This window comes from Fusarium verticillioides, chromosome 5, assembly GCF_000149555.1.
Source record: "Fusarium verticillioides 7600 chromosome 5, whole genome shotgun sequence".
NCBI classification, from domain to species: Eukaryota; Fungi; Ascomycota; class Sordariomycetes; order Hypocreales; family Nectriaceae; genus Fusarium; species Fusarium verticillioides.
In genome coordinates this window covers 536,602-553,704 of record NC_031679.1, presented here as the reverse complement: position 1 = coordinate 553,704, position 17,103 = coordinate 536,602, and the positions used below count along the sequence as shown (strand labels likewise).

Below are 17,103 nucleotides of genomic sequence, written 5' to 3'. Positions count from 1 at the left end.
AGCTTGGTTGGAGCTTGCAGTTGCGTGGATGAGCCATCTTGAGATGGGGAGGATCAGACAGTTTCTCTGATTCAAATATCTGAACTGAGCTTCATCTGACTGGCTTCTCTCGAGCTCTTACTGTTCTTGTGCTGTCTGCGCGGATTGTGAGGTTCGATGCCCCGACACAACTTCAATCAGCAATGCATGTTTCCATCAACAACACAGTCTAGCATCAAACTCCTACGTTGAGAATGGAGGGTTTACAGCAATCAGCATTGCTTTGTTGAACAAGAATTAACTGCGCATACTGATAACGACAAGATCACACGCAGTTCTTAAACTGCCTCTTCACCGAAATGTTTAGGGCCACCTTCCGCACGCTGAACTCTCTTGCCGACGGGAGAACAGGACTGTCCTGCCGTGCTTGGTTCTTTCCTTGATCAGGAGGCTGCGTGACTGACTACCTTACCTTTTACCTTGCGCTGTGGAAAGGGAACTTCCGACTTCATCCTTTCATCCTCATCCTCATTCGTGCCCGCTTACAAGACTTCTTTGGAAGAACGGGACAGTCCATCGACACTAAACCACACCATATTCAGACCTCTTCCTATAAATAGCTGTACCTACATCAATATTCACAATGGAGAATTCTAGTACGTTTCGCTCCTCGCGCGCATACATGGAAATCTTACTAACCAGGTCCAGCACCTAACCCCGAGCATCATCAGCATCATGCACATCACTCCCTCGAGGACGACAATCAAAAGCCTCCAAGTACAAGGTCCATCGAATTCAGCTCGCCGCTCGCCCAGCCACCAGTTAAACGCTCACCTCCTGTACATCTGAAAGGAGATGAGCGCAAAGATCCCCTGAAGCCAGAGCTGAAGGAGGAGCTCCCCCTGAGCGTGCTGCTCGATGAACTTAAACGCCGGAGTGAATACGTCGTTTGCCCAAGGTGTAAAGTCTGGGCCAGGACTACCACAAGGGAAAAATCCGGTAATCTGACTCAGTGAGTTTGTCCTTGCCTTCCTTGGGAAAGACCTGTTCCTGACCAAAATGCTCAGTGCTACGGCCTTGTCCATAGCCATCAGCAGCTATCTTTGGCTGGCATGGATACCCTACTTCATCAACAAGCTCAAGAATGTTCTTCATCACTGTGGCAATTGTGAACTACTCCTTGCTGAGTACCACCGAAGTGGTTACACTGAAGTCTTCGCCTTCCCAATGGTGAGAACAGGCGTTGATGATAATTAATAACGATGGGCTCAAGATTGAGGACAAGACTAGGGAAAGTCGCTTGCTTTGAAGTTCCACAACGGAATGATATCCTAGGTCTCCTTACTACCCCTTGTCGAGACTTTCTCTTCCCTTTAGTTCAGACATCGATAAGATTGTATCAATAACACATTCACATCGACCAGTGCTCGTTCAGCACTGATGACATTCGTGTTCCTCGACTCCTATGCTGTGCACACCACCGTTGTTCATATCCCGCCAAGTCTATTGTTACATATATACATGCTCCTGCATCATCAGACAACATCAAACTTCTCCTCGTCCAAGTCCATACTTTCAGGGGCTGGTGCTCGAGGAACACTTCGTAGTGCTGCCCAGCCTGTCTTCACGACGGGCTGCTGAACGGGTTGCTTGGCGGGCTTTGGTGGTGGTGGTACAGGTTCTGTTGGCTGAGGAGCAGCTTTCCGGCTTCTTTTGATCGGCTTTGGCTCCTGCTTAACCTCCTGCTTAACCTCCTCTTGCTCTTCTTCCTCCTCGCCCTCAGCTTGTTCATCGCCGTCTTCGGCTTCTCCTTCTGCGTCCTCCTCGTCTTCCTCGTCCTCCTCGTCGTCGTCGCTGTCGTCATCATCATCAGACTCCCCTGAACCGTCAGAGTCCGCATCGCTTCCAGGGTCATAGTCCTCCTCATCCTCATCCTCTTCATCCTGTAGTGCTTGCTCAGCGTCTAACTCTGCCTTTGCAAGTTCGGAAATGCCAGTTGCAGCTGGTGCGTCGTCTCCAGCGTCCTCGCCGTTTTTCTTGGGTCCACGGTTCTCTGCCAGTTCAAGTTTGGCTTTTCGCTGCTCGGCCATACTGCGATCTTGGAGACGATGCTTCTTGATGTAATCGTCGATTCCGCTGTAGTCCTCCTGGTCCAGCATGGAGAACTCAGCTTCTTCGGTCGCATCACCTTCGCCCGCAAAGACTTCGATTGCGATGTTAAATGTTCGTTGGAGAATGTTGGTGTAGCTCGTCGCGGCGATTCGGTTTAGGGGGATGAACATCATTGGCTTCTTGAAACCCCAGAGAATGCCGTTCTCGAGGAAGAAAAGGTATCCGTCCTTGGAGCCCCTGAAGGCCTTGACATGCACGGCTTTCTCGCTCGGTCGGTGAGGTTGTCGAACCATGCTCTGGAACTTGCTGGGGTCGGCTGAAGTAATGCTGACGCCATTGGGCTTGAGATGACGGTTCAGAGCCCAGTGAAACAAAGACTTGTAGTTGTCCGAAACTGCAGCCGCGCTTCCAGCGTCAGGTCCGCCTATCGTACCCTGCTTGGGCGGAGTCGCAGGAACTGTAAACACGAGTGGCTCTTCGGTCGGGGGGTTCGTCTTGGAAGGGAGACATGTTCCTCGTGGGAAAATGACATAGTTGTGCTGGACCTGGTTCTTTTCGGGTACGGGGAGGTAGAAAACATATTCTGACGCAAGGTTAGCATGGAACCCATAACAACAATGCGATAACGCGTACCAATGTCTGACCACGCGTAGGTTATAGCTGGAATCGGTGCTGTTGTGTTTGGCGCGCGAGCGTAGATGTGGCCGTCGGTAAAACACAACTCAAACTTCTTCCTCTGGGGCACAGATACTGAAATCTCCTTGATTTCGAGAAGGACGGCCTCGTCTGCAGCATTCGTCTCGGTCTTGACAACCTTTGTACCATTCGCGCCTCCGTTTGTCTGAACATCAACTCTTCTCTTCTTATGCGCGGGCTCGCTGCCTCCATTCAACAACTGATCGTAAACATGAGTCGCAATTTCGTTGAACAAAGCGATTCGGCCAGGCGTATCTAGACTCTAGAGTTAGTATTTCGCGAATAACATCTTCAGGGGTATTGTTTACCAGCTGCTCTCTGGATTCCTTCAAGAATATCTGGCCGGGTTCCAAATACCGAACCCAGCTTCTCCGTATCGAGCATTTTGCCCATGACTGAATCCAATCGTCTTGCCGTGAGTTGTAACACTGCTTTTTTAAAAAGATTGGGGGTTGAAAAATTGGGTGAAAGAGAATTGTTAGGAGTTTGGCTTGTGGCGATCGGATATGCATAGGTCATCATATTTGCTGCAAAGTTGCGATAAGATAGTGATTCATGACGGGCGGGCGCTTATTAGTCAGGGACTGGCGCTAGTTTTGGCGGGTTACAGGCGCTGTTGTCAAACCTTTTCAGGGGATGCTCCGCCCTATCAGGTGCTGACGTCAAAGTCGGACGGGGCGCTTCCCCGCGAAATACCCAACCCAGCCCAGCCTTATTCACCGAAACCTCGTGTGATATGAGCCCGTCAGGTGGCCGTAGTAAACAAAACAGATCTTTTTTGTCTTACAGTATTTGCCGATTTCTGAATCACAATCATGGCGACTACGTTTCCGAACATCTACACGCTCCGCAAGGTTGCTGATACAGCGGCCAAAGCATGCGATATCTGCTACAAGTCGAGCACATCCGTGCTGATCACACCCGATCAAAAGGTATGCGTGATACTAACACGAAAAGCATACAGCTGATTCCCTTTGTAAGCTTAAACTCATGTGATTTGTATGGTAGGATTTCTTCTTTGTTTGCCCGGTCCACCTCAAGGATCGGTACTTTTGCACGCCCAAGATTGATGAGGAGGCTGCGAAGAGGAAGAGGGAGAGGGAGTTAGAGGAGGAGAAGGAGAGGGTTAAGAAGGAGTATGAGGAGAAGCAGAAGAAGAAGAAAGAGAAAGAAGAGAAGAAGGATAAGGAGAAAGACAAGGATAAGAAGGAAAAAGATGGGGATAAGGAGAAGGACAAGGAGGAGAAGGATGAGAAGAAGGATGAAGACAAGGTGAGTACATATGCCAGTTTGTCCTTACGTGACTGACTTTTGTAGGACAAGGAAGACAAAACTCCCCCTGCTGAGGAAGAACCCCGTGTATTTGAGCTGAAAACGTATGTTGTTCGTTTGCTCAGGAGATATCATGTTAACAGAAGCAGGGCGTTTTACCAGCAAAGATTGTTGAAGAAGCGACAAGCTGAAGCGGCGAAAGCTGATCGGGAACGAGCGTCGAAGCCTGGGTATTTTCCCTCTGTGCCCTCTGATGCGCCCAGTCGATGACAGGAGACGGCGCTGCCAGTGTTTGTGAAGAGATAAGAGGTGTTTTTGTGCAATGGTCGTCGTGCTGGGATGACGATGTAGGTTTGACTTAATATATTCACAGTTTTTGTGTCAAAATGTTCGATTCTGCGGCAAGAGCTCATGAAGGAATCGTGAACGTTGGGTAGCAGCCCGTTCAAGCTGAGGCAAGATACTTGAGGGGAGGCAGAGAAGCTTAGGATCTTGACCTCTAAGCGATAAAGATCTTTAGGTAAGTCTAGTCCAAGTTTGTTTTAACATCCTCCAAAAGTCTTGCTCTCTGAAGGCAAGGTAAGGAGTTCATGGGCAGGGACAAGTAAACGTCTTTCTCTCAAAGTGCTACCTTATGCCTGCCATTTCTTTTCCCTTTGGGGAGGAAAGGACACTCCGGTAGGGACCTCCGTCCTAAATGACACAAATACTTGGGTAACTTACCACAAGTTTAGGCAACTCTCTACACTCGTGCATCATCACAACATCTATTTTTATTCTCATCGATACAATGCCCAGCATATTTGGTAACTTTCGGTGCGACGGCTGTCAGACACTTATCGCCGATACAGAAGCATGGGCGGTTCAATTTCGCTGTCCCGATTATCCCACCGGAGATTGGTTGCATGTGTTTCTTCCAAGACAGAGTAATTGGTTGCTCGTGCAGCATACAAGCCTGTCTCTACATCTCAAATGTTTCAAAACCATGCTGTATACATGCGGCAATCGACAACCGTCGCAACAACGGTTGGATCAACGGTCGCAAGCCAAAATGAACTGCTTCAGGAGAGCTATGGGATGGCGCCGACTCGACCTCATGCGTGTTTTCCCCAGAGTACTGGACATTCCTGGACCTCGCCATATCAGCAAAAAATCCGTAGAAATGGCAGCGCCACGCCTCGACCGCCTTCCTATGGAACTTATTGAGATGGTTCGATCTTATTGCCCAGATGCCTCTTTTTGGAATAGGTTGCAGCTCCTGTACTTGCAAGGTTTCGTTTCTCTGGGTCGACCTGTGATCGAAAGGAATCTCTCCTGCATTACGCGTTGGGAGCGCGGCGACACTTTACCAGTCGAAGGGGAACCTCTAGGAGATAGCGAATATCTTCTCATCAGTCTTGATCCGGACGGTATATGCAAGATCCAGAGACTTCCCAAACCCAAACATCCTCGTCCAAACCACGGTCCCCTCGTGAAGCTCAGGAAGAACGTTCTCGCCAACAACCAAGACCTTGAATCTGTCAAAGCCTACTTCTAGGTTAGCATTCCCAGCCCTAGCATACTTTTATAGTTCACTGATGATACAGTATGGGCTCTGCTGTTTGACGGCAGGTGAGTGCCACCCTGGTTTCCCGACTTGGGACACTCAGAAACCACCAAAGGTACTCTATCAAGATGACAGGCGCTTCTTGCAACTTGAGGGCTGCAGGATGCTACATGAGGCAGTCCCTCGAGCCACTGATATCAGTGTAGTAAGCCTCAACGACATCAATCAGATGAATCTCACATTCTTCTGCTGGCCAAACGCACCTTCTGTTATTGGAGGTCCCTTTTCTTTGGGGCATCATTCAAATAGTCGCCATTATCCTCTGCCAGTGCATGCCACCTTAGTACTACATTATCCGAGACCTGAAGAAGAGATATTGTGGCTGGAGATCCGATTGAATGGGGACAACTACAGTATGCTGCTTAACACCCGATCATCAGGCATTATACATGCGGGACTACAGGCGGATCCGAACAACCGCCCGAATGGCAACATATTCTCTTTAAGGTACCGCATCCGCCCACAGCTTTTGTTCCTCTGGAAAGGGAAAGATAATCAATTTCCGAAACATTATGTTCCGTGTGCTATCTATCCCCAGGGAGATGCCCTTACACCAGACCAAGAGCCCCTGATCACTGGACCGCAGATGCCATCTTTCAGCCCCCGTTTCGCCTCTCACCGACCTGCCTGGTCATGGGCTCCCCTACAATACATCAGCAGCATTACAGTAAAAGAAAACCATGATGATCCTGGATTTATAGGGATATGCATATATTATGAGGGCGGGGGTAGCAGGTTCATCGGCGACCCCGCGCGGTTCAGGGGCTGTGAGCGTGCCAGAGATAGTCGTATCTCTGCACCAATATCGCACATGTGTGTCGAGAGATGGGTTAAGCCTGGTCCCCCCGACCAGTTTATGAAGATGCGGGTACACTTTGGTCGAGGCCAGCGTCACAACAACGCTACGGAATATGAAGAATACGAACTTGAGGGTGAATTGCATTTCTGGTATGGGCCATACATTACTCCTGTATTCAGGGTCATGCCGTCGGGTAGTTGGCAGCAGTAGTAGTACCAATAAAATCACTTGAGACAAAACTTGTGCCTATCTATATCAAAGGGGAGAAGAATAAATCCCAACTCCAGGCCGGGGGGGAGAAAGCCCAGGACTTCGATCTTAAAGAATAAAAAGACTTGGGTAACTTGGCATAAATCTAGGGGACTTGGTATAAATTTAAGATACCTTTTGCTGAGTTCAATTTAAAACCCATATCAAGGTCTGGTGCCATTTACCTCCCATATCTCACATGGGAGGAAACGTTCCATGTGAAGGCGAACGTGTGGTTTTCAAGTAATATCTCGCATCTTTTTGACCCTTGTTGCATGGACAATCTCGTTGCAACGCAGTGGCAACCCAGTTACTTGGCCGCTCTATAATTAACTTGGATGCATTTCAAGCTCTTTGTAACAAGTGAGTCAATCTTCCCGTTTCAGAATTCCCGTCCTTTGAGCCCGTATGCCAGCACACTACCACCGCCGTCCCCAAGCCACTCTCCACAAACTGCAGAGATTTCGCTATTACATATCACATCACTTAGTTTACTTTCTTCACTATAACTGGCTTCCTATTTAGGCAAGTCAAGTCAAGTCATTTCACGGATTTACCAGTGAACCGTAAACTCCGGCATCGCGACGCTAAACCTTTGCAACGTTCGGTCTCGTTACGACGCAAGCCACAAACGCAGAGAAACATCCAATCTTGGCGTGTCATTATGCCGACGATTATGCCCTTTTATTGAAACAGCTGCATTGGTCTTGCAAGTTTTCCCATGCAGACCAACTCCACGATGATTGGTGTTGGCGTAGGGGACTGCACACACACACACACATCGCCCGATGCTAGTAAACACACGACATTGGATTCTTGTACTGATCTCGCATTCTAAAACGTCTGACAGGATAGGGTAAAGCCATGGGATGTGACCCTCAGGGTGCGGGGGCGTCTGGGCTACTTAGTGCTTACTCTTACATCTTTTGGGCTTGGAAATCAAGAGCTGGAAGAGCCGCGACAACTCCCACTCAGAGGGCATACAAGTTCAATACTGTGATTATAATTGTGATGTGATGCTCGCTTGCTCCGAGGTCTGATTGATCAGTTATCGTCGAGTTCCAATGGAGGGGGTATCATGATGACTGACTCACTGATGGCTTATTCGCGCGCAAAGTAAAAGGCCATCGTGAAGCGGTGTCAAGGTGAAGATTTCTGATAGCTTACATCCTTGTAAACTTCTCCGCAGAATTACGGCATCTACAAGCTCTTAGGTGTAAGCGTATAGAACTCGGTGACCTTACGAGCCTCGGATCCGAGAGGAGAGCGAGTCAAAGGATTCAACATGTTGAGAATAAGAATTTGGACTCATGCTATTGTTTGTAATACAACAGTGGAGAGAGGAATGATCTTTGTCTCTAGGTGATGACTGCAGATATACATAATGATCGAAAGGTTGAGTAAAGTGACATGCATTGAGAGCACTACTCCTGCAAGGACCTGAATCATCCTAGATGCCGTCGCACGCAATGACATGTTATATGATAGCGTCATTTATTCTGCTCCTTGGTAACAAGCCACAGATTGTGGTCTTTTAGTTCATGACTTGAAGTCCCCGAGTCCGAGTATACTCCACAGCGTGATTATAGGGCTGACATGAGACATGCAAAACAAGACATGTGACTCTCCAAGATATTTCTCTCTCTGAAATAGAGAAGCGGTCTACGCCAAGTACCAACGGCTCGGGCTCGTCACAGTGATCGCGCGACAACAATAAGAGCATCCTTCCATACAAATACAACCACACAGGCCTAATCTCATCGGCAACGGAGAGTATGAGCCCATGCAGTAGCTCAAAATAGAATTTTCTTATGTTTCTATAAACGCTCCCATCAAGTTTCATGCTCTTCCAGGTTTCATAAATCGGGAATGCCGAGGGTGTTGACAGCGCAAGACCCAGGAAAAAGACTTCCCGCAGATCTATGAAGGGGTCCAACGGCTACAAATCCTTCCGGTGGGTTGGGGTTGCAGTCAGAGAGGGAAAAAAACGCGTGCCTTTCCCTTCGGGGATAGACAGACGAACTGAGCATGTTGGGTACTTGTATGCTGTCAGACGAGCATGTATCGTTTTCAGGGGTGTGTGTGAGCAAGAAGTGGTTTATAGCACGCCCCTCCTTGTTGGAGGAGCCTAGATGAGTGCTACTCTGCCCTTGTTCTAGGGCCTTGCTGGAATAACTTTGTATGAGCAGGCTACAAGATAGGGCTGACTCGCAAGTGGTCAGTTCATGAACAATTCGAGGTATAGTTCATATTCCTTCGCTTGGCTATGTTCGCACCGTTACATCTCTGGAGGACCGCTCCAAACATTCGTTGTCAACACAGACTCTAACCCAAGATGGGAAAAACGTGTCATGCAGTAAGATGCACCCGTCGATGAGGCATGCTGCGGGTAGATAGTTGCTAACTAGTTGGCCCCCAGCAACCAACTAGTCCATAGTATTCACTCCCCCATGATCAAGAACCTCGAGGTCAAAAGCGGTATCAAGATGCGAGCAAAGACGTCATGAGAATTGACAAGGGGAGCTATGACCAGCATCGAAGCTATGCCCGCCAAGCATGGCGTCTAGATAACTCCAACTTTCCCACACAAAATAGGGCTAAATACAGCCCTCAAAAGGCTGAAATGTCGCTGTAAGACAAACAGATAACGTATATACCCCAAAGGGCAATCGCCGGGCGTAAGCGGAACCGCCAAGACAGCGCTGTCTTCTTTTTTCTCCGCCTTGACGCATCATAGATCAAATGGCGATAGGTAAAAAAGGGTTCTTTGGACAAAAATGTCCCCGCTGTACAAGCTCACATCCAAGGTTATTCCCACAACGCGTATGATCCTTCAAGCGAAGGTGAAGACGGTGGTGCTGACTGGCTTACGCCCGATATGGGTTTCAGACCAAGGCGAAACGGGGTATATCAGTAAGCGCAGCGTATTCAGGTTTCGTGATTTCTTCTTTTGTTTTCCTTTTTCATGGCTTTAAATCCTGGGATCAGCCCTATAGTCAGTTGGTTAGTGGCTGGGCTATGTCGGAATTCCGTGGTGGATCGAGCAAGCTATGTAAGAGCCGGGCCATATAGAAGGATTCGAGCTAGGGCTGTCCTTAGAATTGCCTCGATTATTAGATAGTTGAAAGTAGAGCGGTTATGGAGAACGAGATCCACATGGGAATAAGACGACAAGACGTCGAATTATGGAGCTAAACATTCGAAGGATCTGCCCATGCAGAGTTGTAGGGCTCTATTGTATGTATAGACAGAGGCGTGCGCATGTTACGCTTTCTTCTGCTTAGATGTCGATCTGATCTCTGACAGGTAGAAACGGTGACACGACACTTCCAACGAGGTCTAGTGCTGATGCCTTGTGTCTTCTTCACTGGACCCCGAACTCGGACTCCCTTTTCTCTCCGTCGGACTTGGTCTCCCAGGAACCATCTGCTCTTGCGAAGATCCCCTCTTCCTGCAGCCCGAGTCTCCCGGCTTATCCACGAGGAGATGCAAAATGCACCACGACACACTTTCTCTTCTCCTTTCCACGACGCACACCTCACGCCCTGTAAGCCCTAGGACTTTTTGATCCCGCCTGGTACCCCGCCGGCTTTTGCTGCCTCTCTCCCAGTGGCCTGCTCGCCACGAGAGATGCATCATGCCAGAGCGGAATATATCTCGAGAAGGGCAAAGCTCCATGTCCAGACGGACCTGTCAAGCAATATGCGGCATGCCTCAAGAACCGGACATAACAAACGGGTCTCTCAGGGCACGGATCGGTAACATGGGCCTGAATCGGTGTTTATGCGGCGCTCTTGTGTAGTATTGGTTGGTAGTGATTTCGCCCTTACCTGTCTTCACAAGTTTCCGCTCCGTGGAGCTAACCCGGGCGGCATCCGGATGCCCATGCTCTGAGTCGCCGGCCGTTTGACGACGTCGTCGACCCTCGCCTTCTGTAGCGAGAACGCCGGCGTCACCCACCCGCCGCAGGAGCACCGAAAGCCCTTCCAGTCGTACCGGCCTACACCAGCGCCACACTTTGAATTAGGGCATAATAATCTTCCGTTGAGCTCTCCCTGTTCGAGGACCCCGCGCATCCAGCTGAGTGGTTCGACAAAGTAGTGCTGGCATGTAGACGCCGAGGACTTCTTGTCAGAAGGCTTGTGCTCCACAATGAAGGGTGCCGTGACCAAAGCTCGACGGCACTTCTTACATCGCAGACTAAGACCCGAGTCATCACGAGGCTGGGTCTCTTCATCCTCGAAACGAAGCCTCGTCGGTGCCTGGCCTACTGCAAGGTTCTCGTCGATTTCACGCTTGTAAGCCCACCGCTGATAGACAGGGTGTCCCTCAACATCATCCGGGCAACCCATCTCCCACCACAAGGCTAACTGTTCCATGAATCCCTCGTTAGGTTCAGCCATGGGTCGAGTCCTGCGCACAAACGTAAGTGCAGCATGGACAGCCTCTTTAGCGGTATCCTTTCTCGAACGCTTCTCCCCAGTCTGGGGAACCGAGTGGGTCGGATCCGAAATAGCAGTCGGCGTGATATTGGGGTCGAAACGGCTTGGATACCGCCTAAGCAGGTAAGCAATAATCGCCGAAACAGACCTCGACTTTCCAGCCGCACAGTGAACAAAGACGCCTCCCTTCTTCTTCCTCTTCTTCTCCCCGATATCGAGGTCCTCGACACCCTTCTCTAACGAGACGCCCCCATCCTCCTCCTCATCCTTCGCAAGCCAGCTCGCGCCTAGACCTTCCTCGATGAATCTGACAGCCTTGGGCAGCTCAATCAGCAAGTCAGCGTCCTCCACATCGTCAATGTCGATAACTTGGTGTTGTAGGTCCTTTCCATAATCGATCCACGGCTCGTCCTTGAAGTTTTTGAGGCTTGATATGTCGAATGGGACGAGCGAGAGGACATGCGTGATGCGACGATCTGTCAGCGAGTCTGAGCGGCGCAAAGCCCAGAGCCTGGGAAATAATTAGCACTGCATGTCCGTAAATTGTTTAGCGGTGAGGGAGACATACCCTCCGACGAATAGCTCATCCTGGCCGTCGATCCTGCTGAGAGCCATTTGGGCGATACTTTGCTTGAGAAGTTCAAGCTCTCCAGGTTCGAATGTGTGGCCAAATTCTTCCCACTGCTGTGGTTTCGAATCGTCCTCCTGGCTGTCCCTCGGTGTGAAAACCTTGTATGCCAGATCGGCGCCTGTAGAATCGTCTTCTGCCAGATTGTGCGCCTGTCGCAAGCTACGATAGTGGGCAGGATATTATCGCTTCGTAGATGTTGGTATTTCAAGAACAATGATAGAATTTGCGATCAAACAGTCATGAGAAGCTCGAAACCGAGGAAGTAAAATAAATTAAGCTTCAACCTCGGTGTGAATCATGACTTCCACAACTTTTCCATCTTTTTGCCCCTCCTTCCACATTAACCTCTACGCCACATCAATTTTACCCCGCCATACCATCCAACGCCACACTTCCATCTTGAGCTTCTCACCAGCCACACTTTCTCAAACCCCATCGTCAAGTCAAAGCATCCATCGTCTCATCTATTTCCGTCAAATAACCAACACATCAACTATCCCACGAATGGAATGGACCTCGTAGCTCGGACTCCCCCAGACAGCACGTCCCCAACAGTACAATTATACGGACCATCACGTGATGCATCCCAATTCCGCGTCAAGGGTGGTGTTAGAAACGTCAAAACCCGGCCAGCTGAACTTTTAGACCCTTCAGCTGAACAGACAGACAATTTTACGCGACACGAATTGCCCAAAGGGGTGTGGTATGCGCTTCAATTCCGCTGTGTTCTTGTCTGATAATGGACTTGCCGGTGCCCGAGGCAACTCTGCATTCAATTCTCATGTCCAGGCTTGATAGAGTGAATGCCCTTTGAAAAACCTCATAGATCTTTCTAACTAAGCCTTACAAAGAAATTGGATGTGCCGTCTTTTCCTGGTCCCTGCAACGGCCGCAACCTCAGCGTTGGGTACGCTATGTTTCACAAACTGCAACTGGCTGGTGAATCGCGTCGCACTGGTTGAACAGAAGAGAACACTACAGAGACAACTGAGGTATTAAGAATCTTCGAACTACAATTTTTCTCTTGTCAGACTACTTTATATCTACATGACCGAGTCTGTCTGATATGTCCCTAACCTGAAATGTCAAATAGTAAACAATAACAATGCCATGTGTCCCAATGCCGTGCCAATGAACCGTAACCGTTACCATGATTGAACCTTTTTGTACCGTGACCCATAAGATGATGCATGCGACATCAGCATCAAGCTGTGCCAGCTAATATGTATACGAAGTGAAGCCTTTGTCCTCCCCATTTCACTTGCCGACATCCGCTCGCTTGTTGGTGAGCATTAGTTAAAGTGCTAACCTCTAAAGACAAGGCCTGGGCTTTTCTGCCATGAAATTCCTCCTGTATGTACTCCATTCCATTACCCAACTCCGGCAGTCGTGTAGCTCATCCGTGACTGGGTTGTCGGCAGGGATCTCAAGCCCAGTCAGAAAGTAGCGCGTCCACAGACGCATGGCCCCAGGCCTGCATCTATCTTCTCATTTGTGCCATCGCTTGCTTTTCATCCATCGTCAAACTCATTTCGCCATGTGCATTTCAGGTTTGTCGGGCAATGAGCCTCCCTTCACCTGAACCCTGTATCAGAAGGCCATGGTTGATTGGTCACTACAAGGGCGAGTATGTATGCACACAGAGAGTGATTCGATGTCGCTTGGAGCTGCCGGTAAAACGTTAAAACGCTGTTGCATTGCAATATTCGTAGATGCATGCAACGGAACATGCCAAGGTAGGATTTGGCCGTTGTCCCTCCCTTCCGACAGCACTGCCACATTCGTGCTTCAGCCCTGAGAGGCAGCCCAATGACTGGGTGCGGACAACCGCATCCCTACGCGCGTTAGGTGCACGCGGAATACCCCAATTGAACCGAAGAGATCAACGGCTGCATTGGAGCGGCAACTTGATTCGTTTTGGACTTGCCGCATCTGCATCATGCGGCAATCCGCCCACGCGATGGATACAGAGTTTTCTCCGCGTCTGTCGTATGCCTTGCCATTCCAGATACTGTTTGGATAACTGGTGGTCTGTTGCGGGCGGAACGTCGTACAATTGCCGCCGGCTTGTTGTTTCCAAACATCCCAACGGGCTCGTTGACTGCAAAACGCTGATCGCTTTCTTAGCCAGTGTTTCGATGCTGATCTTCCAATGGAAGCTCCATGGATTCTGACCCACTGACTCATTTCCTGTCTCTGGGCGCCGGCGACTCCCTTTTTGTACCCCGCCCTCTTCCGACTGATCCTCCACTTATCTTGAATCACCAACACCCACCAGCGCTTTAGAATTGACTCGTCATTTGGCGGCCGAACCTGTAGGTCTTTCTTTTCTGGTGCCCATCCGCGGCCGAACCTGTACTGTACTGTGTCGATTTACCGGGGAGTTGGGTCCTCCTCCAACATACAGGCATTCTCCAGCATGTTGGTCCACTTTCCACTGGTGCCCGCGTGGCTGTGTTTGAGGTGCTGTCTGAAATGGTCCGCTCTGAAGAACTTTTTGGACGAGTTGCACTCTCGGAACTTGTGCACTTCCTGCAGATGTCTGATACGCTCATCCCAGTCCTGGTCCGTGGCGTGCCGAGGCGCATTACCACCACTCAAGGCACCTGTACCAGGGCCGAGTCCAGATCGTGGGAATTCGTCACCGCAGTACCCGCAGGTGTCAGCTTCGCCAGGCCTGTTAGTAGAATCATGGAAAGCCCTATCGTATCCGGAGAGAGCTGAGCATGACCATGAATGACGGCGCACGTGGAGTGAGTTCTGGTGGCGCTCTGCCTCGTTCTTGTTCTTGAAACGATTGCCGCAGAACGAACACTCGTATTGCTTTTCAGCCTCGTGAGCGCTAGTTGTTGGTTAGCAATGAAATATATACGCCGAGTCCTTCAATCTCACGCAGCCTCATCTGAAGTGGGGCTGCTGAGCGTGAAATCTGACTTACTTGAGTTCCTCAATTGTCTCGAACCTCTTGGGCTTCTTGGGGCAACACTCGCACATGAAGAAGCCTTGCACTTTAGTTCCGCCAGGCTTCTGCACCTCAGTGATCTTACGTGTGCTAGCACCCGAAACGGTCCTAGAGTGAATTGATCCCCGGCCAGAGATGGAGGTTCGAGGGCTAGGGTTGAGTGACACGGGAGCTGTGTAAGGTGAATTGCAAGATGTAGGTGAGATGCCACCGGGAGACGGGCCCACAGGTGAGCGTCGACCGAACGAATTGGCAGTGGCAAGACCAGCAGGGTGCATCGACATCGACATGTTGGAGATGTATGAGTTGGAACGTGAAGTTGAGACTGAAGGCATAGTAACACCTCGAGAAAGCGAGTTGAATCGACCTTGAGGAGATCCGCGCGAGCTCACGTCACGGCGTCGAGACATATCTGGCATGCCAAGCATGTGCTCATCATTGGGACTGGCCGCCCGTCTCTTTTGACCGCCTGGCATATAAGCATCATCGATGTGTAGTCGCTTGAGCGATTGTCCATCTTCCATCTCCATATCCTCGGCTCCAGTGAAGTCATAGCTATTTGTTGAAGTAGCATCATCGCTGTTATTCCTCTTTGTTCGTGTTCGAGGTGAACGATCGATATCTGAGCTATCATTTGGTGATCTATCACCATGATAGAAGGGTGTGCTTCGTGGAGAGATGGCGGAGTGAATTGGTGTATCGGTCAACCTTGCGGGAGATCCTAGAATGCCTCGGGAGTGGATAGGAAGCTGTACTTGTACTGGTACGCTGAGGGCTGGAGGGAATCGACCTTCCGCTGAAGGTCTTCGTGAGAGGAGCTCGTTGGCTGATGAGCTGAGAAGTGATCGAGGTGGTGACTTTTCCAAGGGACGAGTTTGGTCAAGCTTTTTCTTGAGGGTATCTCCATGTATATCGGCAGGGGACTGGAATTGGAAATGGTTGTGGAGGCGGCCAAAGCCACTGGGAGCAGATTCTCGGGACCTGTAATTATACAATGTTAGTTCATTGATCCAAAGTTTTTTCAAGCTATTGGAGGCTTGAATTACACCAATCCCAGGTGCACTATAAGCCATACCTATCTGTAGATGAGTAACTGGCATAGCCTTCATCTCGTTCGCCAAAGACACCTGTATTGCTTCTTCGCTGGTAGCTCGGGCGATCTTCATGATATGATGAGTTCATGCTTCCGTAACCGCTTGCCAACGAGCCATGAGCATATTCCCGCTTCTCCCTCATACTTTCAGCCAAAGCACTAGGTTGATCGAAGCCGGGATATCGAGGAGGAGGTAGTGGTGGAGGAACGTCGTCTCTTGGTGGCATGCCAGGTATTGACATGGCAGGGCTCCCACTAAAAGGCAATTCGTGGTGATGACTCGCGTGGCTTCGAAAACGATCACCTGAGGTAGGGACTATAATGCTCGGGAGAGCCGGAGCAGGCTCTCTATATTGAGGAGGAAAGGCCATGGTTGCTGTTGTGAAATTGGGGAGCTTGGCAGTTGGTATGACTCTAGCTGAAGATGGAGCAGAGGCAAGACAATGACAGCTGAAGTTAAGGGAGGCTGAAGCTAGGATGACATAGGCCCGAGACTAATCCGTCATAGAATAGACGGTTGTCGAGAATGTAACGGTTTCTCGGTTAAACTGTTGACGACCTCTCTCCTTCCCCGTTTTGCGGCCTCCTTTTTTCTTTACTTTGGAGAACCGACCGAAATAAATAAGCGATGTTGTTGGTGCTAGGGTGTTACAGTACGGGGTGGTTGTGTGTGTGGCGATGATGGCTTCGGGGTATCCGTCTGGTCAGTCCAAGACACAATAGGTGCTCTGCAGAACCTGGTGCAGCTGGGCCCGCGTCCGCCAATGCCGTAGCAAAAAAACAGGTCGACGAATGACAGAGCGTATCGGGGATGCTGTTTGAAAGTGGAGGAATGCTGTTGTTTACTTTGGGGAGTATATAATTTATTGGTTATAGAGAGAACGAGAAGAATGAAGAAAAAAGTAGAAGAACAGATCCCAATATGAAAGAACCAACAGAGTGCGGGATGTGGTATAGAAGAATTGGATCGGGATGGGAAAAGGAAGGTGGGAGCAAAGCGGCTAATAAGTTCAATCTGCACCTTACGCATCAAGCACCTTACCTTACAGTGATGTACCTCAGGTTAATGGGAGATCCAGCGTTGACGTTGACGCTCTGGCGCTGTTACACTCACTGTTCCTGGCGTCGGCAAGCGCTGTCGACAACCCCTGTAGATACGCCTACGGGGGTGGAGCGTAGGGGTGAGTCTGAACTGGGCTAGCAGCTGGTAGGGTACGGTACAGAAGGGGGGGAGGGCTGAAGATGGGGCCCGGGAGTGCAAG

The 17,103-nt window shown here is 49.9% G+C and overlaps 6 protein-coding genes across 9 annotated transcripts; 3 read left to right on the top strand and 3 right to left on the bottom strand.

Annotated features, from left to right (window-relative positions):
- Positions 1-25: 25 nt before the first annotated feature.
- On the top strand, positions 26-1,473 carry FVEG_03235 (hypothetical protein). Its single transcript, XM_018890844.1, has 3 exons — positions 26-635; positions 688-991; positions 1,047-1,473. The coding sequence occupies exons 1-3, from the start codon at positions 623-625 to the stop codon at positions 1,234-1,236; spliced, it is 507 nt and encodes a 168-aa protein (XP_018747236.1). The 5' UTR covers positions 26-622; the 3' UTR covers positions 1,237-1,473.
- FVEG_03236 (hypothetical protein) lies at positions 1,076-3,315 on the bottom strand. The gene is made up of 3 exons (XM_018890845.1): positions 3,096-3,315; positions 2,725-3,042; positions 1,076-2,674 (listed from the first exon to the last, which is right to left on the bottom strand). Exons 1-3 carry the CDS (start codon positions 3,307-3,309, stop codon positions 1,515-1,517), a joined length of 1,692 nt encoding a protein of 563 aa, XP_018747237.1. The 5' UTR covers positions 3,310-3,315; the 3' UTR covers positions 1,076-1,514.
- Positions 3,316-3,496: 181 nt separating this feature from the next.
- Positions 3,497-4,464, top strand: FVEG_03237 (hypothetical protein). Its single transcript, XM_018890846.1, has 4 exons — positions 3,497-3,719; positions 3,796-4,059; positions 4,105-4,163; positions 4,209-4,464. The coding sequence occupies exons 1-4, from the start codon at positions 3,603-3,605 to the stop codon at positions 4,327-4,329; spliced, it is 561 nt and encodes a 186-aa protein (XP_018747238.1). The 5' UTR covers positions 3,497-3,602; the 3' UTR covers positions 4,330-4,464.
- A 646-nt stretch (positions 4,465-5,110) lies between these two features.
- FVEG_15218 (hypothetical protein) lies at positions 5,111-5,596 on the top strand (the record flags this gene model as incomplete). The annotated part of the gene is made up of 1 exon (XM_018904341.1): positions 5,111-5,596. One exon carries the CDS (start codon positions 5,111-5,113, stop codon positions 5,594-5,596), a length of 486 nt encoding a protein of 161 aa, XP_018747239.1.
- A 1,961-nt stretch (positions 5,597-7,557) lies between these two features.
- On the bottom strand, positions 7,558-12,318 carry FVEG_03238 (hypothetical protein). 4 transcript variants are annotated; one of them, XM_018890848.1, is made up of 4 exons: positions 11,724-12,318; positions 10,544-11,666; positions 7,808-10,482; positions 7,558-7,749 (listed from the first exon to the last, which is right to left on the bottom strand). In XM_018890848.1, exons 1-2 carry the CDS (start codon positions 11,768-11,770, stop codon positions 10,550-10,552), a joined length of 1,164 nt encoding a protein of 387 aa, XP_018747241.1. In that variant the 5' UTR covers positions 11,771-12,318; the 3' UTR covers positions 7,558-7,749; positions 7,808-10,482; positions 10,544-10,549. The 4 variants fall into 4 exon arrangements, with proteins under 4 accessions (XP_018747241.1, XP_018747243.1, XP_018747242.1 ...); XM_018890850.1 differs by having other exon boundaries at positions 7,619-7,749; positions 7,804-8,916; positions 8,990-11,666; XM_018890849.1 differs by having other exon boundaries at positions 7,619-7,749; positions 7,804-10,482.
- Positions 12,319-12,718: 400 nt separating this feature from the next.
- On the bottom strand, positions 12,719-16,860 carry FVEG_03239 (hypothetical protein). The gene is made up of 3 exons (XM_018890851.1): positions 15,824-16,860; positions 14,725-15,729; positions 12,719-14,628 (listed from the first exon to the last, which is right to left on the bottom strand). The coding sequence occupies exons 1-3, from the start codon at positions 16,210-16,212 to the stop codon at positions 14,160-14,162; spliced, it is 1,863 nt and encodes a 620-aa protein (XP_018747244.1). The 5' UTR covers positions 16,213-16,860; the 3' UTR covers positions 12,719-14,159.
- Positions 16,861-17,103: the final 243 nt, after the last annotated feature.